We start from the raw sequence: 21,404 nt of genomic DNA, 5'->3' as shown, positions 1-21,404 counted from the left end.
TGGAGGTCATAGCCACGGGTTACGCAATCCCCTTCTAGTCGCTCCCACCCATGAAGCCTCCTTCCAGGCCTCACCTCCGGGACGCTACCCACGAGGCGAGGCTCAAGCAGGAGGTGGACCACCTTATGTTCATAGGGGCGGTGGAAAGAGTGCTGGAACAATTCCAGGGGAAAGGTTTTTATTCACGTTTCTTCCTCACAGAGAAGAAAACAGGAGGCTGGAGGCCCATCTTAGATCTTCGGGGCCTCAACCGCTACTTATGCAAGCAACGTTTTCGGATGATTACAGTCGCCTCCATACTCACGGCACTGGACGATGGAGATTGGTTTGCAGCCCTCGACTTACAAGATGCTTACTTGCATATAACGATCCACCCAGCACACAGGCGCTTCCTCCGCTTTATGGTTGGCAAGGAACACTTCCAGTACAGGGTTCTTCCGTTTGGCCTCTCCTCGGCCCCCAGAGTCTTTACCAAAACCCTGGCAGTGGTGTCAGCCTACCTGCACAGGCAGGGGGTGTTTATATTCCCATACGTGGACGACTGCCTACTGAAAGGAGCCTTGAAGGCAGAGGTCCTACGCATGATACGCGTCACAGCGGATTCGTTTTTTCGCTGGGCCTAGTCATCAACCTCGCGAAGTCAAAGACCGAACCCACACAAGACATAGAGTTCATAGGGGCACGTATAAACTCTATCACATCAAGGGTGTACCTACCCGACACCCGCTTCCACGCCATCAGTTCGCTGGTGCAAGTCATCACATACAGCCCCACGGTGCCGGTCTTAACGTGCCTACAGCTGCTGGGCCACGTGGCGGCAGCGACGTTTGTGGTACAAAATGCCAGATTGCACATGCGAAGCCTGCAGCATTGGCTGGCGAGCGTCTACAAACCGGCATCCCACACTGTCCACAGGGTGGTGTCGCCCACGACAGAGGTGCGCAGATCCCTGGCATGGTGGGTAAACCCCAAGAACCTGCTAGCAGGGGTGCCCTTTCACCAACCGCAAATCTCTATTTTTCTTACTACCGACACCTCCCACATAGGATGGGGAGCGCACATCGGCGACAAAGTGACGCAAGGGCTATGGTCCCCTGCGGAACAGACACTGCACATAAACATACTGGAGCTCAGAGCAGTGTTCAACGCCTGCAAACGTTTTCGAGACCACATATATGGCAAAGTAGTCGGGATCAATACAGACAATACCTCCACTATGTTTTACATAAATCGACAAGGAGGAGCCCGATCCCATGCCCTATGTGCGGAAGCAGTCCGACTGTGGAACTGGTGCATCGCCAACAACATAACGTTGAAAGCCTCGTACTTGCCGGGCGCTCACAACGTGAAAGCAGATCAGCTGAGGAGGCGCTTCGCACTCACGCATGAGTGGCAGATCCACTCCAATCTGCTACGACCGATCTTTCATACATGGGGGTTTCCCAAGATCGATCTGTTTGCCACCCAGCACAACAAGAAGTGTCCCCAGTACTGCTCCAGGGCAGGAGTGGGGCGGGGGTCCCTGGGGGATGCATTCATGATTTCATGGAAGGGCCCCCTACTTTACACGTTCCCCCCCACAGCGCTTATCCACAAGGTCTTGCAGAAAGCCAGAAGGGAGAGAGCTCGCATGATACTAGTAGTCCCAACATGGGATCGGCAGCAATGGTTTCCCTTGCTTCTGCGCATGTTGGACCGCCCACCGTTCCCTCTACTGGTGGCTCCGGACCTACTCACACAGGCTCAGGGGTCCATAGTGCACCCGCACCCTCAGGGCCTGTGCCTACAAGCATGGCTAATCCATGGCTCAGCTCCTTAGAAAGCACATGTACGGAGGGAGTACAACAAGTCCTGGAATGTAGCCGAAGGACCTCCACCAGGAAGACCTACAAGCAGAAATGGACTCGATTCACAGCCTGGTGTTCCGCCAAGCAGTTAGCTCCCCTTGACGTTCCTATACCGATAATACTAGAATACTTATTGGACCTCAAGAGGGGCGGGCTTTCCCTATCCTCGCTAAAAGTCCACCTCACCGCTATATCAGCCTTTCGGCATGCAGAGGAGGGGCCCACGGTATTTGCCCATCCTATCGTTACCAGGTTCCTGAAGGGGCTGGTAAACCTGTACCCCCCTCGGAATCCGCTTCCACCATCGTGGAGCTTGGACTAAGTGCTCAGCACGCTAACGGGTCCACCTTTTGAACCATTAGCCACAGTTCCCCTACGTCTCCTTACGATAAAAACAACCTTCCTCCTTGCAATTATGTCAGCTCGCAGGGTCAGTGAGCTCGCAGCAGTTATGGCAATGCCGCCCTCCACAGTATTCTCAAAGGAGGCGGTAACCTTACGGCTGCACCCAGCCTTTGTTCCAAAAGTTTCTTCAGAGTTCCATCTTAACGAACCAATAGTTTTACCCTTGTTTTACCTGAAGCCTCACAGCTCCAGCAAAGAGGCACACCTGCATCTCCTGGACCTGAGGAGGGCGTTGGCCTTCTACATAGACAGAACTAAATCCTTCCGGAAAACGGACAGGCTTCTAGTGTCTCTCACTCCCAGGTCAAAAGGGGAAGGCCTCTCTTCCCAGAGAATTTCAAAGCACATTGTGTCCTGTATAAAAATGTGCTATGAGCTTCGAAAGACCCCTTTGCTGGCCCCGCCTAGGGCTCACTCCACCAGGGCGGTGGCGGCATCAACAGCTTTCTTCAAGGGCATCGCCTTGAAAGACATCTGTAGAGCAGCGACTTGGTCATCCTACGACACCTTTGCCAAGCATTATGCCCTACATCGGGTATTCGAAGAGGATACCCGTCTGTCGACAACAGTCCTCTTGGGGGCGAGCTGCACATAAACCGATTACCCACCTCCTTTCTTGGGTTACTGCTGGGTAGTCACCTATTGTGGAGCACCCATGGGGACACTCGATGAAGAAAGAGAAGTTACTCACCGTAGTAACGATGGTTCTTCGAGATGTGTCCCCATGGGTGCTCCACCACCCGCCCATCCTCCCCGCTTCGGATCTCTGTCTAGTGTTTTTCAGGAGCATTCGAGGCGGTTGGTCAAGGAACTGGCGGGGACCTGATCGCGCACGCGGCCGGGGGCGCGCAGGGGAGCGGCGCGCGCCGGTGCATGCACGATCCAGGAGAAACTGCTGGAAGATTTCCTATCTGCGCCGCCGGGCGAGCCCGACACCTATTGTAGAGCACCCACGGGGACACATCTCGAAGAACCACCGTTACTACAGGTGAGTAACTTCTCTTTCCCCTCTCAATGACAATGGGAAGTTAGACCCAACTCTCTCACAGGTGCCAAAGTAGCAGCATCTCTTTCCACAGTCAGGACGAAGTCACCTATAACTGGCAACGTTGACTTAAAACCCAGCTTCCTGCTGGTAACCTTTGGACTCGAGTTGGTAAGTTTCTGTAGGAGGATGAGGCTTGACTTCCAAGGGGTCCATGTCACCTGACAGCACCAGGCTAATGGCCCAGCCCAGAGCGTTTCACAGGAGCGTGTTTTGCTGTTGTTTCAGACAAAGCAGAAGGGCCCCTGGGCTTCCAAGAGGAAAAGGAACAGCTGGAGCCAAAGCCCAAGAAGATGGCTGAGAGCCAGGTAGGGGAGGTACATTCACCCTCATCTGTGGTGGTCACAACACCCCATGGACAGCACATGCAGTGTCCCCAGCATGCAGCAAAGAGGGGCAGAACCAGCAGTTTTCTCTCCACTGCCCTTAGTCCTGTGTTCCAGCCTCTTCCTGTGGTGCAGTTACGACAGAGGCAGGTCCATGACCTGCCAGCCAGACCTGCTCGGGCTCAGACAGGGCGTTCTGTGACCCCTTCCCGCACTGGCCCAGGGATGTGATTCTTCCTCCCAGCCCAGCTCCAGGCAGCCTCTCCTCAGGGAGGGGCTGCACATTCTGCTCTCCCAGGAGCCTTGGTGTTCTCTGGGCCGTGGGGTGTCCTTCAGGCGTTGCCCCCTTCTGGGCTAGCGCTGTTTCCACAAAAGGCTTTCTGTGGCTGTCTGTGCCTCCAGCGTGCTGAGCGCCAATCCCCCAGCCTCAGGCATGAGCAGCAGTTCCCCTGCCCCGTCGTGTCGCCCCGTCTCCCCGTGCTGCCCTGCACGGGGATGCCAGGCCTGGGTGCACTGCCGAACAGCTCCAGTCAGCTGGCTCCTTGCTCTGAGGAGCTGCCCCCAGCTCCATGCAGCTGGTGGTGTCTGGCCTGTGCTTGGCAGCCCACCCCTGCCGCCCCCCAACTTCATCTGAGGGTGTGCAGAGCATTCTCTGTGTTGTCCTCCCAGATGGCAGTGTGAGCAACTGAGCGCCTGTACCAGCCAGCCCCGTGCCCCTGCTGGGACACAGGCCTAGCCTTCACCTGGGGCCGTGCAGGAGTCCTTGCTGGCCCGGCCCTGAGCCCTGGCCTGGAGACTTTACCAGTCTCAACTCCGGTCCCAAACTGGAGAGAGCGACAGGTCTTCACCGTACTGGCCCCAGCCCTGATCCTGGCCTGGGAGCCCTGCTGGCCTGGCCCTTAGTCCCAGTTCTGGGCCGGCGTGTGGCCCCTTTGGCATCGTCGCCCGTCTGCCAAGCGAGGAAAGGGCAGCCCACCCAACTGCGAAATTCTGTGGTGCTCAGCTCAGCCCAGCTGGGTGTCCCCAGGGCCCCTCGCAGGGATGGGCACCGCTCAGGGTTACTGTTCAGGTAACTATTTCCTAACCTCTGTGACCTTCCCCCAGTGTGTGTGTGTGCGTGTGCGTGTGCGTGTGCACGTGCACGTGGGGGGGTGGGGGTCTCTACGCACAGGGCCAGAGATCAGCCTGGGGCCCACAGAACCGGGGGTGGTAATTGCACGTGCTGCGAAGCACCACCCAGTGAGCCGGAGCTCTGCAAAGGAAGGGCTGGGCTCCCGCCTTCCCTCACTCACCCTGGTTGAAGCGCCTGTGTAACCGATCCCGGCAGCCCCTGTGCCCCAGAGGGAGGCTGAGGCCGAGCGGTTCAGAGCCAGGGCACGAGGCAGGGCTGGCTCCTGGACCGTGTGCCTCTGGGCAGTTATGGCTGGGGCAGTTTGGCAGCAATGTGCCCTAAGCCCTTTGAGCGCCAGTGGCTAATGGGATGTCCCCGCTTGGCGTCAAGGGGCTGGGAAGTGCAGAGAAAGCTGAGACCGAGGAGAACCCGGAGAGCTGCGGAAACGAAGAGAGACCGAGAGAGAAGAAAGCAGAAGACAGCGAGAAGGCTGAGCTGTTGCTGCCAGTGAAAGGTGAGGCAGCCTGTCTTGAGTAACTGCTGCATGTGCCGCAGGTCTGCCCGGCCCCCGCCCAGTCTGGGGCAGAGCCAGATGTCACAGCACCACCCCAGAGATCCTTCCCTTCCGCGTGCAAGCCCCTGTGTGCATTCATATGGGATTCCCCCACAGGCCTGCCAATAGGCAGTGGCGGCTGGAGCTCCTGGCCCTTTAAATCCCCAATGGAGCCCCGGCGGCATGTGTAACTCCCAATAGGCAGAGTCCTAGCTGGGACCTCTGGAGCTTAGTGCAGGAGCTTCTCCAGTTGGAGCTGAAAGCCAGATGCATCGCAGCTCAGGCTGCAGAGGAGACTCAGAGCTGGATAAATTCATGGAGGTTAGTTCCACAGAAGGCTGTTAGCCAGGGGGTAGGGATGGTGTCCCTGGTCTCTGACTGTCAGAGGCTGGAGGTGGATGGCAGGAGACAAATCGCTTGATCATTGTCTTCAGTTCACCCCCTCTGGGGCACCTGGCACTGGCTGCTGTCAGCAGACAGGATACTGGGCTGGATGGACCTTTGGTCTGACCCAGTGCGGCTGTTCTTATGTTTCTCCCTGTAAGTGGTCTAGGGACCCCTACATAGGACAGAGACCCACACCCACTAGGTGTGTGGGTTACACATGCTCTGGGTGGTGCTGAAGGGCTGTCGGAGCCCCTGTCCTTTCTGGGGGCACAGGGCCACTTCCCCAAACCTTGCCTTGGGGAGGCCTGGCAATTCTGCAGCCCACCACTTCCCCCAGCTAGGAGGACAGCTGGTCCCATAATTCTGGTGCTGTGCGGTGGTGCCCAGAGGGGCAGGAATCACACTCTCCCCGTGTTGTATAATGGGGCATTACAGTCGCACATAATGGGACTGGCTGGCCACCTTCGCCTTCTGCTACGGTCATATTGTCTGTAACCCCCTAGGTACAACGTCAGCTACCTGCACGGTAGGAGATGCCAGAGCTAGGGTTGCCTGTGCAGCCTTCACTGGGCCCATGCGTCACAATATAGTCTTCAGTTATGGGGGCATGTGGGACTTCCCCGTAGTTTTTCATGTACTTTGTTTTGCCAATTTCGTTATACGCGGAATGGTATCCCCACTCCGGGTGGATGACATCCGCACTCCGCTCCAGGCTGTGCTCCGCTAGGCAGGACGTTACAGGGGGGCTTAGGGCTTGGGCTGACCCCTTGCATACAGGGGAATTTCACCCAATCAGAGAGTTTACCTTCATGCATGAGCCGGGCTGCGTGGGTGTTAGCGCGGAGCCTGTCTCTAGAAAAAGCAATTGCCATTTTATTAGCATAATTATGACATTCGAATTGAGCCTTTCTCCGTCGCACTCTAAACTGTTTCCATTTGATGAAACTGCGTTTTCTGATCGCAAACCGTCCTGTGGGCAGCGTGTCTACCAGCTGTGATATGCAGGCAAGGGATGGGCACTGGTAGTCTCTTTTAAACATCCCCACTCCGCCTCTTCGTCTTCTTTCCTGACCCTGTTTCATTCCTGCAGAGGAGGCAATTCCAGAAAAAGAAAAGCCCCTGGAAAAGGCAGAATTAAATGCCTGCCCAGGGAAAGGGGAGGACAAAGAGTTCAAGCCAGGTAAGATGCCCATGTCCTCAACTGCAACTGAGAATGGATGAAGTGTAGAGTCAAGTGTTGTGCGTGTCACAGAGTGCCGTGTGCACGGCTGTGTGTGTTTCTGAAGTGTATTTCCTCAGGAGGGGAGGAGGAACAGCTATTGCCATTCTTTCACCATTGCATTGTGCTCCAGGCCATGCACCGTATGTACCCACCGACGCTAGATCCAGCCGGATGGGCGCACGTTTCATTCTGACGTGCACCTGTATTTATGGACCATGTTTGCAGCTCAAGCCCCATGGAAAATGGCAGGTCACCTGGTAGCCCCCTGCTGCTTCCTGCCGACTTTCCATTGGTGGGTTAGATTCACAAGCGGAGACGGGTTCAGCACCATGCGGAGAGTCAGTGTGAACCCTGCAACGGACCTGCAGAGGCTGTGAAGGATCTGTCTATGCTGCATTTAGACAGCTGTGGCCAGCCTAGGCCAGCTGTCTCGGGCTTCCTGGTGTGCACACCTGGGACCCTGCAGAGCCCAGACATCTGCACCACAAGGAAATGACCCTTTAGCCTGAGACAGCTGGCCTAGGCCAGCCTGGGGTTTTTAAGCGCAGTGCAGACTCCAGTAATGCTCAGCTGCCAACACTCGCCCCCACTTCCTAGCGCCAGCAGCTAAGCCGGCGGCTCTAGTGTAAGGCTGGAGAACTGACACTCCCACCTACACTTACTTCCTTTCCCAGGTGGGGTGTCGATTTCACACCCAGAGCCAACTAGCCCATTACTAACTCCATGAGTGTCTTGGCTGGAGGTGCGCCAGGTGCTCGAGGGGGCCAGGGGACAGTACACACAGCGCAATGCTCGGCCTACAGTTCCAGAGAATGGCGTTAGGGCAGAGCCTGTCGTGCTTGTCTGACTTTGCTGTCTTTGGTAAGCAGAGGATACCAAGGTGGAAGAGAAGGAGCAGAGTGAGACTCAGCAAAATGGTGAAAAAGAGGAAGAGGAGGATGGGAAGAAGGAGGATAAAAATATGAACTTTAGATTCATGTTCAACATTGCTGATGGCGGCTTTACAGGTAACAGGGCTTGGGTGGATTCAGAGCACCCCGGTTGCTTTAGAAGCATTTGCATGTGAAAGCTGCACAATCTTTGCACAGGTTTTCAGTGAGAGTCTGACGGTGCTTTAAAAGGGTGGAATTCCCATCCCAGAATGCAATGCCAGGCCTATGTGCTATGCTAGCAGTCACTGGCTGCTGGGGAGAGTGCAGCCCAGGGAGATGGCTTCAGTCCTTTGCTGCTGTGGTCTGTGGTGCCACTGTAATCATCAGCCTGTTCATAGTGTGTCATTGTCACCTCAGCATCAGCTGCATGGTACACTCAGATCATGTTGTAGGACCTACGCCCGGGCGACTAATAAAACTCCACAGAATATTGCCAGAGGAAGCTCAATAAGAATTAAAGCTCCTTCACTGCAGTTATGCCCGATACGACTTTTTGTCTTGGCCTGAGAAGCTAGGCCAGTCAGTTTCATGTTCTCATCACACTCCCTTTCCTTTCCTGGCCTTTGTGACCTTAGCTATTGGCACTGCAGATGCTGCAAAGGACAGTCTGAACTATTTTTTCAGACAGCCATCTCCAAATCCAGCTGAGGAGGTGGGTTTTACCCACAGAAGCTCATGAGCCTGTAAGTTTGCTCATCTCCAGGGTGCCCCAGGACTGCCTGTTTGTGAATGACAGACTAACACGGCGATCCCCTGGGAGTTTTTTCTTTGTTTATTCCCTGATTTAAGTCAGGCGAGCAGGTCTGCTCAGAAATGCTACCCTCCCCTTTTTTCGTACACACTCCCTACACTTGAGACTAAACAGCTGGCCCTTTTCTATAGCTTCCTGTCAGCTCCTTTTTCTTAACCGGCCTCTCAGTCCCACCCTGAGGGCAAGTTTTGATGTCCTAGTGATCACAGCATCCACTGTAGCCACAGTCAGAGCCTGCTGTGGCACTGAAGGAATCGTTAACTGCAAACATTAAACCAACGTGCAGTGCCAGGCGGCTCCGTGGGCTCCGTGTGGGGCTCTTGCCACAATGGGTCCTGGGTTAGAAACTTTATGTGGTAATGAAGTGCACCCTCCAGGTTGAAAGAGAGAGTGAGAGCGCACCTCCTTCACCCCACCGCCTGTTCCTAAGGCTTAGGGATAGCACTGCCCACTGTGTACTTAAATCTGTTGGCCTCTAGCTGCGTGCTGGTGCTCAGAATGCCAGTAGCCAGGCCTGAGTAACACAGCTCTTAGTAGCGGGAGTTGTCTGTGGTGTGGGGAAAGTAAATAGCCATTGTAGCTAATGACCTGGCAGCTTCCCGCAGCCAGTGATTTGCCCTTCCCAAAGGGGTCATAGCTGCTCAGAATGAGAAGGCGGACGATGTGGGGGTTGCGATACCTGCAGTTAGGTTCTGAGGTGTCAGTGGACTTAGGTGGTGGCTGACATTAGCCAGGGGCTGAAATGGGTCCGAGGCCCCATACAAGTGACTGCAGGCAGGAGCGCGTGCCCTTGGCTGGCCCTGCCTGGCGTGTCGGCAGGTGTGTGGCCGTGCTGCCGGCCGCTGAACGGGGCTGTCTTCCTTTCTCAGAGTTGCACACACTGTGGCAGAACGAGGAGAGAGCTGCCATCTCCTCGGGCAAGATCTATGACATCTGGCACCGGCGGCACGACTACTGGCTGCTGGCGGGAATTGTCACGTATCCTTCCTCTTGCGGAGAGAGTCCTGGTCCATGGGGAGAGGGAGGCAACCAGGGAGGCTGGGCCATGGGAGGGCATCAGCACGAGTGAGGGCTTCATCTTTCAATCACTTCTGCTGGGTGCCACTAAGGCCAGGGATACACGATGGGGACGCATGGGACTCAGGTACCAGCTCCAGCCGAGTGGCCATCACAGATGGTGTCCACGTACTGCAGGTTGAGTTACTGAGGTGTCTCCACTGCAGGGGTTTCGTGTGGGAAACTCCCCCATGGACTCCCCTTACGTTTCTTGTTCTGGCAGAGTACCAGAGGCCACGAGAGCGCAATCAGCAGTCCATTTATCGAGTCCTTACTAGCCCTGCTAAATCGACCCCGGGGGGATTGAGCCTCCTGCGCTCATCTTGCAGTAAGTGTGGACAAGACCTTAGTGAAGCCCCTGGTTCCCCAGTGAGAGTGCAGCTGGGAGTCTGGCCTTTCCCTTAACCCCCTCCCCACCCCAGCCACGGCTATGCCCGCTGGCAGGACATCCAGAATGACCCGCGCTACATGATTCTGAACGAGCCCTTCAAGTCGGAGATACACAAGGGGAACTACCTGGAGATGAAGAACAAGTTCCTCGCCCGACGGTTCAAGGTGAGCCGGGGCAGGTGCCCCGCTGAAGCAAGGCCAGTGGAGCTGTGGCAAAGGGTCGGGGGGTGGTGGCTGCTGGCCTTGTGGATGTGTCTGGCTGCCTGAAGAGAGCCAGGGAGAGGTCACCAGAGACAGCCCACAGGGAAGGGGCTGTGGACAGCCACTGACCCCCTGTGCTGCGCATCTTGTATGGAGTGGCACCGACCCAGTACAATGAGAGAGCTGCCTGGCGCCTTACTAGGCTGTGGGCCTCCTGTCAGGCATCGGGGCCCATGGAGCAGGCTGCCTGGGGAGGAGTGCATGGTTCCCATTCCCTCTGTTCTTACGCAGCTCAGCAAAAGGCGCTGCTGTGGCCTTGCATGAACTTGCATGGTATAAATCAGCTGTCCTGTGAGGCTCAGCATCTGACCTCCCCTGCCAGACCCCTACTGGGAGTGAGTTAAAGCTGTCCCGGTCCCCTTGCCGTGGGCTGGCCTCAAGGGGTCTCTACCTACTCCATAGTGGCCAGGTGTTCTGCCACCAGTCAGAGCAGCTGGCAGGAACCAGTCCCCGTTTCAGCCACAGCTGCTTGGCACTGACCCCTCCGCTTCCACCGTGCTGAGAAGGTAAAGCTGTGGGGCAGGGATGTGGGGAAGTCCACTCCCTGCTCAGTGGCTCCTGGGCCCCCGTGTCAGACAAGTGGGGCAGCCGGGGACACGACCGCTGGCTGGCGTATATCAGCACGGCCCCGATTTGTCCCTGTGGAGGATCCGGCCCTGACGCCTCCCTGTGTCTCAGCTGCTGGAGCAGGCCCTGGTGATAGAGGAACAGTTGCGAAGGGCGGCGTACCTCAACATGAGCCAGGACCCCAATCATCCGGCCATGGCCCTGAATGCCCGTCTGGCTGAAGTGGAGTGCCTTGCTGAAAGCCACCAGCACCTCTCCAAAGAGTCCCTGGCTGGGAACAAGCCAGCCAACGCTGTCCTGCACAAAGGTCTGAGCCTGCTCCTGCCTGGAGCCTCACTCGCCAGGGTCAGAGGAGCGCCAGCCGCTGCCAGCAAGGGGCTGCAGTGTTCCCCACCCACTGCAGGGGCAGAGATAGGGCCTGGGGCGGTGACCGGCTGGTGTGTGTGTCTCACAGGGTTGTTACCACAGCCCAGCCCACCTACCCCACCTCAGGGAAATGCGAGTGCCCATGAGGCAGCGAGAGCAGAAGAGAAGCCATGATGCAGACCAGGGAAGAGCCCTGCCTGTCACACTCCACACCCCCTAGGTAGGGGCCGCTTGCTAGGTGCAGGCGTCCGGGGAGCCCTGTTTGAGTATTCCCTGCTCACCAGCCACCGCAGGGAGTGCATGGTGCCCCCAGGCCCAGGCAGGGCAAGAACAGCGAGCAAGTGAGGAGTGCTGGACCTGCGTCCAGCCAGACATGCTCAGGCGCCCAGGCAGAGGCACCTCTTGGAAGATCACCTCGGCTTTGCCAGGCATGTGTGGAGGTTGAGGTTGCCACCCTGGACCCGAGCATTGTGCTGCGGCCCCTCCTTTGGGGAGGTAACGGAGGGTTTTCCTGCAGCACCGCTTGATAAATGGGCCCAGGAAACCCCAGCTTTAGGGGTGGAGGAGCCGCCCATGAGCCCTGGTTGCATCTGGTGCATTGATCTGGGGCAGAGCTGCCTAGCCCAGGGTGCAGCGAGGGTCTCCCCACCCAGCCAGGGTAACCAGGAATGTGCTTTTCACACACACAGGACAAAGCAGCAGGCCCAGCTAGTCAGGCCGGAAGCCTGGCGTTAACAAGGACGAACAGCCCTGGGCTGGATGAGTTTGGAATCGGTCACCAACAGACCATCAGGCTGGATTGTTTCCAAAGTCAAAGGAGGCCCTGCCCCTCTGTAGCCAGCCTTGTGGGTAGAGCCCAGGTCTGTCAAGTGTTGTGTGCTAGGCCGGTCACGTTGCCTCCGGTAACAGACCGACTGTCCCAGTAGATTCACAGGCACAGGGGACGACCGTTGGGCTCTAACAGTGGAGCCGATGGGAGGGACCTTGGGCAAAGCTGCTGTTGCATTCCTGGGGGGCTGGGGACCAGGGTCTCCTGGCAGCAGTGCCCCGGGGACATTTGCTTCTCTTTGGGTGGTGCCCGGGTTGACACTGGGCCTTGCCCTACAGCAGTACTTCTCGGAGCGTGGGACGTGTACCACCAGTGGTACGTGAGCAGGTTTTACGGGGTGCATGGCAGAAAACGGATGAGGCGCTAAGCACTGGGTGGGCACGGGCGGGAGGGGGTGCGCTGATCTGACCACAGTCCTGGAAGGGGCACACGACTGTTTTAAAGTTGGGAAACACTGTGCAGTGGCAATGACCTCTGCAGGGCTCCCACCCCTAAATCCTCCCTTCGTTTTCCTGACTGCCCCAGGCCGGGTGCTGAGCTCCCCAGCATGTCGGACTCTGCTGAGCCGTGGCAGGACAGGGCTGGAGCGTGCAGGGGCCCTGGCCCCAGCAATCCGGAATTGACCGTGTGAGCAGGCAGTGTGTAGCTTGTGCCAGGCAGAAAACAGCTGCTCCAGGGGGCTCCAAGTGTCCTCGCTGTTGGCTGCAGATGCCACCTGACAACACCCCCAGGGAGCAGAGCAGCACTGTGCTGGGGGTGAGCCGTGCGCGGGGAAGCACTGGCAAGTCGCTGTGGTTTACAAAGACACACCAGAAATACAAGTAGCCATGCCGGGGCAGGACCGCAACACGAGGCTGGCAGCAGCCCTGAGACAAGCAGCTCCCTGTTGGCTGCACGTGCCCAGACACACAGGCTGGCGGCTGAGGCACTAGCACTAGGAGGGGGCACATGATTCACAGCATTGCAGAGTGGGGTTCCAACGCCAGCTGGGCTCACGGGTGGAGTTAGGAGGGGCCCAAAGCCTGTGAGGATCCCTCCCTCTCAGCACAGCCGGCTCCTGGGTCCCTTCACCGCGTCCCCGCCTTGGGTGCCTGCTCCCTCCCCGGGATGTAAGTGTGGGAGAGCAGGTTTCCAAGCCCCCGGTAATCCGTGTGTGTGCATTGCAGTTCTGAACCAGCTTGAGGAGCTGCTGAGCGACATGAAGGCGGATGTGACCCGCCTGCCTTCCATGCTCTCCAGGATACCACCAGTGGCCGCTCGCCTGCAGATGTCTGAACGGAGCATCCTGAGTCGCCTCACTAACCGTGGAGGAGACCCCACTGTCCAGCAGGTCAGCGAGAGCTGAAAATAAACCCAGGGCCTGGGCAGGCTGGCTTGTGCCTGGGGAATTGTCCCATCTGGTGACCTGCCTGGGGAGTCCTGGCAAAGCATCTCAGGGTGCTGCAATGTTAGGCATTCCCTGGCCGAGCTGGGTGTGTGGGCCTCACAGGACTGTTCCATCTCTAATATCTGTAGGCCACGTCCTGTGTTCCCTGCATAGGCCAACCTTCTCCTCCTCCTCGGCCCTTCTCCCATGCTCAGCATGGTGGTACCAGCAAAGCACTCTGGAGACCGGGGCTGTTTGCCAGAGTGAAAATGAAGCCGCTGCGCTGGGATGTCTCCCAGTGACCCCACTGTGTCTCCTCCGGGGAGCACTGGGCTCTTCGGAACAGCTGTTGTTTTCTCCCATCCCTCCAGGGTACTTTTGGATCCTCCCAGCTCTACAGCAACAACTTTGGGCCAAATTTCCGAGGGCCGGGGCCCGGTGGGATTGTCAACTACAGTCAGATGCCACTGGGACCTTATGTAACCGGTAGGTTAAGTTTTCTAGCAGACTCTTCTTCTACAAAAAAAAAAAATGCAGAGATTAAAGTGGCAAATTTCAGTGGGCCACAAGCAAAGCCAAAGACCACTGGGCAAGCAAGATGTTTTCTCTCTTATCAATAGATATTTAGCCGTTTCCAAGATTTTCCTCTCCAGTTCTTATTCCCACCTGAGGTAAGGCCACACTTCTTACTATCTGCTCAACGTTTTGTATTGTCCCATCTCTTAGGCGCTGCCTAGTAACATGATTGTCCGCCAGTCACAAGGTGGAAGGAGTTGATGAGTCCAGCGTACAGACTGGGCTCTCTCCTTGGATGAGGCAGCTCTGGTGTCTCCTGGACACGGCCCCTAGTCATGCTGCTGCAGCGTGTTGGATGTGCTTGATGGTCTGTGGTGAAAGCGCAGGGTTCGCAAAGGGGCACCGACTGCTGGGCGAGTGCTTCCTCCAGAACAATCTGTCCCAGGGATAGTCCTCAGAGAGCAGCTGTGACTGGTGCAGTGGCTTAGGAGATGCTGGAGTGAAAGTCTGGGTCCCCGCTTGGGTTCTGACCAGTCCTTCCATGGGCTTGCGCCCACGAGTGCCAAGGAGCAGTGGCACCTCTGTTCTTTGGTTTGACGGGGTCAGACTTTTCATCCGTGTCATGCTTAAAGTAACACGGGAATGAGCAGGGCTCTAGGGCGCCTCGGAAGGGGGCTGATTGCTAGTTGCACATGCTATGAATCTGTAGAGCAACGAAGGGTCCTGTGGCACCTTATAGACTAACAGAAAAGTTTAGAGCATGAGCTTTCGTGAGTTAACTCACTTCTTCAGATGCTATGAATCTGTAGCTCCTGCTCTGTAAGGATATGGGCTGTCAAATTACGTGCAATTCTCTTTCAGCGCGGAGAGTGTTTGCAGCCCCTGGGGCGTGTGTGCCTGTCTTTATGAAGTCATGTTTGGGGGGAGACTCATCTCAGACCCACTATTGTGGTTGCTTCAGTGTTGTTTTTTTGGAGACGTGTCTGGAGAAGAGTCCTGTTCCTGTACGCACAGCTGCAGTCCTGTGTGTGGTACCAGCAGTGAGCTCCCCGTGTCACAGGTTCACCAACACACTTGGGCTGTGGAGTCTCTGCCTTTCGTTCTCTGAGCATGGAACAGTTTCTGCTGGTTTTATGCCATTTCCTCAAAACAAGCCTGGCATTCCTGTCTGCTCCCGAAGAAAGGCAGGCAGGCAGTCCCTAGACTGATACGCTGTGTTGCTTTGAGAACAGTGTGTGCAGAGGGAGGGAGAGCTCAGTGGTTTGAGCTTTGGCCTACTAAACCCAGGGTTGTGAGCTCAGTCCTTGAGGAGGCCATTTAGGGGTCTGGGGCAAATTGATTAAAAAGAAAAATCTGTCAGGGATGGTGCTTGGTCCTGCCAAGAGGGCAGGGGACTGGACTCAATACCCTCCCAAGGTCCCTTCCAGCTCTGTGAGATGTGCATCTGCATACATCATTGTAAATACCAGGTGTACTTTTGCAAGGAGCCTGGCTGGGGTCGTCCCTTCCAAATTCCAGGTTAGGACTTTGGAAAGCCCATGGATGAGCCACCTGCCAGAGACTCAGGTTTTACTCTGAGCCCAGTATCTGCTTGTACTTGTGCAGTCAGAATGGTGTTTGGCTTTGCGCAGATACTGGGGAAGCTCATCACCATGAGATGAACAGCCAGTGTGGGGAGCACACAGTGAGACCTGACGTGTGGCCAGAATCTTCTTTCATTCCAGGACTTGCTTCCATTTACTTCTTTGTCCTTCTCCTTGGTTTGTCTCTTGTCTGAGCTACCACCTAGGCTGCGAACGTACACAGCAGTCCCAGCTGCATGGGCTCCACCGCCCCTTCCTCCCGTGTAGTTTTACTGTGGGGGCATGGATAAAACTCTCCTTCAGTCTCTGCTGCAGGCCCCGTCGCATCTCAGATAACAACCCAAGTGCTGGGACAACTCTTGCTGACCCAGAGGGTCCTGCTTGTCTCTCATGGCAGCCAAGTCAGTGGGCAATAGGGATTGTCCATCGGCAAGCAGGCTTCAGCCAGGACAGTGCTCCGCTTTGCAGGGCTCTTTCCTCCCCTCCTGCCCTCGCTGCCATGCCCTGGGGCAGTCTTGTGCCAAGGCTTCCAGGGGCAGCATTCCCAGGGCAGCTCTGCACTGCAGCCAGGTGCAAGACTCATGCTAACGCTGCTTGAGCTAGTGCATGGAAGAGCGGCGCAGGCGTTGCAGCTCATCCTGCCCCGAGGGTGTCTCTGCTGCTGCCCTATGGCAGTGGCCATCCTGCTGCTGTCTGGGCACTATCTCGGGTGGCTCCAGTGTGTGCTTGTCTGCCGGGCCGAGTGCCTCGCTTGTCCAGGGCCAGCCCCATGCAGCCGTGCTGGGAGGCTAGCCTGCTCGCAGAGCACAGCGGGGGCTGTTTGTCAGTGCCTGCCAAGGCCTGTGCTTCCAGCTTGGCATTATCCTACTGGAGTCCTGACGGCGAGCCTGTCCTGACCCAGGTCGAGAGTTAGCAGCACCTTGTCTCTGCGCAATGCTCCTGTCCTGGGATGAGCTTCTCAGGTAGCTTTGTCCTGCAGTTTCCTCCTAGACCCAGGAGTTGAGCTGCTGTAAAGTGTGCAGGGGCAGGAGGAGCTCCCCGGCCATGAGGCCAACCCCCGCCAGCCATCCTGACTTTAGATGGAAGTAGAGCAAAACCCAGCTCCTGGGCTCTGGTTCATGAGGGCGAGCTACAGGAACTACCCGCCCCCACAGGCCCCAGGAGCACTTTCCAGCTGACGAGATTAAACCTCCCAAAATGATTCCTTGAGGTCATGTGGCTTAATAGTCATATTTTGCATCTGGCCACAGCGGATGTCATGTCAGAACTGCTTCTGGGGAACACCCTCGCCCAGCTCGGTCATCGCCTTGTAGGCACTGTGGCCGGGGTTCTGCCCCCATGAGCAGCCAGGTTCCAGGGTGAGCAGACCGGCCCCTTGTTAGCAGCGCGCCAGAGACCGAATCATTGAACTGTATGACTAGACGGCACCTTGAGAGGGACCAATCCCCGAACTCACTGCAGGACCAAGCACCAGCCTGGCCCTGCGTGGCAGGGTCTGTCTAACACCGCAGTGTCCAGAACGATTGCCACTCTCACGGAGGGGAACGGCATAGCACAGTGTGGCCAATAAGGCTCTGGAGCCACTTGCAGCTCGTGGCGCCTTTAAATGGCTCCTCCTGAGAGCCGCCTGCGGGGAGTGCTACCTGCCCACTCTGTGCACGCGCCCCAGTGCTTGGTGGGAGAAGCATGTGGTGGCTTCAGCCCCAGCGGTGGCTCTGGAGAGGTGCTAGCATGAGATCAGAATGGAAGGGGCCCGGAAGCCTGGCTCTGGGGGAGGAGGAGGGCGTTATTTAGTGCGAGGGCGGGGGAATGTGGTGAATATGGAAGGCCGACAACCACAAGTGTGGTGATCTTTGACTTCCTGTTGGACACCGTTGCTCTAACCTGCTCTTAACAGTCTCCAAAGACGGAGATTCCACAGCCTCCCTGGGCAATCCATCCCTGTGCTCAGCCGGCCTGCCCTGATCATGCCACACGCGGGCAGCAAAGGGCGCGTGGGAACAGCTGCCATGCACGGCTGCAAGTGGCTAACTCGGGCTTCTTTCTGTGAGTGGTTGGTTCTTGGCACCTGTTCATCCACAGTCCTGCTGATGGTGATGCCCCATCCCCATTCCCTCAGGGCCTTCAGCTGCATGGTCCTTCCTGCCCAGTGACTCACCTTGCCTTGAGGGCTACACGTTGACTTTTCAGCTACTGCCTGAGAAGGCTGAGAGCTCACCCTGTGCCGCTCACTCCTCAGCCTGGCCAGCTGCTTACCCAGGGCCAGACAGCAGCTCTGACAAGCCAGCACGCATTAGGCATTCCTAGTAGTGCACAGGCGTGAGCAGCCAGAGCCACGTGCACAGGGCCGCAAGGCCCATCTTGTGTGAATGTTGCATTTGCTGTGCTCGTGTGTGGTGCTTATTTGTGCACTGGACACAGCTGTGTGCACCGGGCAAGGGGCGTGGAGCTGGTGTGCCTGCTTCTAAGAGCATTTCCTTGAGGTTGGCCCCTGGGCCTGCCTGCCCTGCTTGGTGTGACCAGTCACGCCTGCTTTGCCTTGCACGACATGTCCGAGCCCACCCGGGATAGCAAACATGACAGGCAGGGGGTGGAACCCGGGTGGCCTGTAATATATTCACTTTTGTTTTTGCAGCAACACCCAATGGGCCGCCCGCCAGCCACCCTGATAAAAAAGTAGCCGAGTCACTGAAAGAGGGCGCAGCCTTGGAACGCAAAGGGAAGCTTGGGGATATCATCTGCATTGAAGACTAACTCTCAGCCCAGTGGGTGTTGGGACCCTGGGTCTGCCTTGCTCATGTTTAAAAACAAACCGTCCCCCAGCCCATTGCAAGAACTTCTGCAAAGGGGATTTGAGTTCCTTGTACATTTTTTGCACTTTCTTATTGAAGACTTGAAGAGTTTGTCTTGACAACGTTGGCTGAGTTCTGATGGGAGTATCTAGTCACAGTATTGATGTCACTGTTTTTATTGACACGTACCAGATTTAAAGGGAGATGGCCCTGGAAGCTCTGGTTCTAGCCCAGTTACCCTAATGTGTCAGGAGCCAGGTGTAATTCTGTTCTGTAGCCTCCTGCATTCGTACTATTTTTATGTCCATTTTGTGTTTGAGCAAATGCATGCACACGTCAAGCCCATCAGCCACTGTCCTGCTGCCAAATGTCCCATCCGCGGGCAGGACGGTGCACCTGCTGTCCTGCCAGCCCTCCATGGGCAGCAAGGGAGAATGCAAGTGCTGTGCTGCTGGGTGTGCCTGCTATGGCTTATGTTCACGGGGCTAGAGCAGGGCTCCTGGCAGGCCAGGAGGGAATGGCTTAAATGGTGCTTCTAGTTCCTAGCCGCTCGCTGCCTGTACCGCACACGTGGCTTCCCCAGCCTGTGCTCGCAGGGAGCAGTTGACGGAGCTAGTACACAGCTCTGGGGCAGCAAGCAGCCGGGGAGGCAGGGGGGTGTTAGGATGAAGTGAGCTACGACGCAGGCACTGTTCTGACATGGGACATGCCCGGTGCCCCGTCTGAGACCTTCCTGCATGGCCCAGCGGGAGAGCCAGGCCCTGCTTTCGCAGTGCTGGGCAGCTGGCGCCAGCACTGGTCACTTAAGCAGCAGGTGTTTGCTGCTGGGTGGGGCTTGGCGAGTAGGTTCCTGCTGCAGGCCTGCTCCAGTCGGGGCTGAGCGCCTGCCAAGGCAGCGACGTTGCAGTTGTGCTAGCTGAGGCTGAGGGGCTGCTGGACCCCTTGTCTGAGTCCTAAGACGGAGGGCAGCCTCCTCCCTGGGCCAGAGACGAAAAGGGCAGGGGCCTGGCCCTGGCGCCATGCTCCTGCCCGGGGGAGGCTGCCAGAAGAGCGCAGCTTTGTGCTCGCTGCCTTCTACGAGGATTGATTTGGCCCACTCTGCTTCCCGTCACAACACACTACTGCAGGGAGGAGCTGGGGTGCCAGCCAGCGCCCGCTGCAGGAGGGCAGTGCTGCCGCCAGAGGCTGGCCACACAAGTGGCCATGCAGAAGGTTCTGGAGACCCCCGCCTGCCTCCGTGCACAGGCTGGTAGCTCGGGTGCAGGAACTCCACAGGCACAGCTGTGGCTTTGCTGCACCTGGCAATCCCACAGCTCCCTGGCACAAAGGTGGAGTGATGGGAGAGGAGCAAGGCGTGCCAGGGTGCTTGGTCGGCCACGTGGGTGGGGGGGGCCTCAAATCCAGCCCATCGCATTAGCAGAGCAGGGTGTGGTGGCGCACAGCCACCTGGGCCTCAGTGCACCCAACAACAGTTATTCTGGACACAGGAAAAAAATTAGCGAGACCACTGCTGTGTGTATGGGTCAGGGGGTGGGGTGGTGTCAAACCTGTGCCCTACCAGGTTGCCTAACCCCCGCCCCCCCCGACTCAGGTCTCCCCTGTGGCACATGCCCCACAGAGGTGAAACATGGAATTGATTTGGGGGTGGTGTCACCTGCTGTCCCCCAACCACACCCCCCAATGCCGTGTAATTGTTGAGCTGGGGTGTCTCCCCACCAGGCACTGGCTGCCTTTGTTTCCATGCCACTGAGGTGGTGGCTGGGTGACCTGCCCCACACACACACACACACCCCCCCCCCGGGGGGGCTTGCTAAGCTGCATGGTTGGTGCCCGCTTTCAGCCTCCTACCAGGCCAAAGGCTTTGCTGGGTGTGCTGCAACCGTGTGCTGGTTGGGGGGGGGGGGGCGCGGAGGAGGAGAGAGAGTCGAGATGGCGCAGGGCCACTATCAATGCTGGTGCAGTAGTGTGTCAGGCCAGCCCCATGACCTCTTTGGCTGCCCTGCAGCCCAGGCTGGTTGATGCACAAGCAGAGGGAAAGCCCGTGCTCATGGCTGGTGCCTGTAAGCCCTGGAGTGGGTCACCTTGGGGTGGCGGGGGAGAGGCAGAGCGGTGCACGTGTGTGCTGCTGGGAGGGCTCGTGCAGTGGTACACCAGAGGTGGCTGCATTTTGCTGGGGAGGTGGGCACTGGGCAGCAGCCTGGCCTCCAGCAGAACCAACTGAGCCATGCAAGCATGTACCGGGCAGGAGTGGGCGTATCCTTAGCGTTGCAGGCAGGCCCCTTGCCCGTGTGGGGGCAGCTGGCGTACTGGAGCCTGGCCTCTTGCTGGGGGGCAAGATTTTTTTAAATGAGGGCTGAGACTTTTAATGGACTCGGGTGGGGGCAAATTGGCACCTCGCTCATCATATATCCTGTAGCGGGGGTTGGTTTTGGGTTATGTGAAACTGGTCTGTTTGGCCTGTTGCCCTCCAACGCACAGTCCCTCTTCCCAGCCAGACATGGGAGGTGGAAGTGGGGCTCCCTCCTGGTTTGGCTAAATTAGTAAAAATTACCACCCACCCCAACCCGGCAAGCTCTTAAACATGCTTCTCTGCACTGCAGGGTGGACGTCCACTAGTAACTGTAGCTGTGACAGGCCCAGGGCAGGAATAGCCTCAGGCCTGGTCAGTGGGGCTCGTATTAAGGCCTGGTTAGAAGACCACCCCCAACGAAATGTAACCCATGATAAAAGCACCATGAACTACAGGCCGCAGCAGGGACAAGCAGCAGGAAACCCAGACACACTTACAGCTCCTTTGCCTTCCTGATTCTGGGTTTGTTATTTGGCGCTACTAACGAACCGTGCTGCCCTGGTGTAGACGCGCTCCCCCTTTTACTTTGTACTCTGTGCGTACTTGTTTTTGTTTCTGTGTTTTAATAAAGCCTTTCAAAAAAGGAATCAATGAGCAAGCCCCCCCCCCCCCACCCCATTTTTATTGTTACAGCAGCCAGACCATGGGCCCCTCTGGCCGTGCCTTTAGCCCCCACCCCCCCATCTCTTGCAACCCCCTCTTGGTGAGGCATTGTGCACGCCGGCAGGGCTGACGCACTGAGTGAGGAA

At 57.2% G+C, this 21,404-nt stretch overlaps 1 protein-coding gene across 1 annotated transcript in view; it reads left to right on the top strand.

The window, feature by feature from the left end:
• The window catches only part of CHD5 (chromodomain helicase DNA binding protein 5), a 77,069-nt gene extending 55,866 nt beyond the window's left edge, over window positions 1-21,203 (top strand). The window contains exons 31-40 of the mRNA XM_075018200.1: window positions 3,526-3,605; window positions 5,125-5,248; window positions 6,765-6,854; window positions 7,766-7,903; window positions 9,449-9,557; window positions 10,058-10,190; window positions 10,965-11,160; window positions 13,215-13,378; window positions 13,786-13,900; window positions 18,149-21,203. Coding sequence (XP_074874301.1) covers window positions 3,526-3,605; window positions 5,125-5,248; window positions 6,765-6,854; window positions 7,766-7,903; window positions 9,449-9,557; window positions 10,058-10,190; window positions 10,965-11,160; window positions 13,215-13,378; window positions 13,786-13,900; window positions 18,149-18,267 — 1,268 coding nt within the window. The 3' untranslated portion in view covers window positions 18,268-21,203. The remainder of the gene's footprint in view (window positions 1-3,525; window positions 3,606-5,124; window positions 5,249-6,764; window positions 6,855-7,765; window positions 7,904-9,448; window positions 9,558-10,057; window positions 10,191-10,964; window positions 11,161-13,214; window positions 13,379-13,785; window positions 13,901-18,148) is intronic.
• The last annotated feature ends 201 nt before the right edge of the window (window positions 21,204-21,404 follow it).

This window comes from Carettochelys insculpta, chromosome 23 (assembly GCF_033958435.1).
Source record: "Carettochelys insculpta isolate YL-2023 chromosome 23, ASM3395843v1, whole genome shotgun sequence".
Classification (NCBI taxonomy): Eukaryota; Metazoa; Chordata; order Testudines; family Carettochelyidae; genus Carettochelys; species Carettochelys insculpta.
The sequence above is the reverse complement of the archived record's forward strand: the minus strand, read 5'-3'. Positions and strand labels throughout refer to the sequence as shown.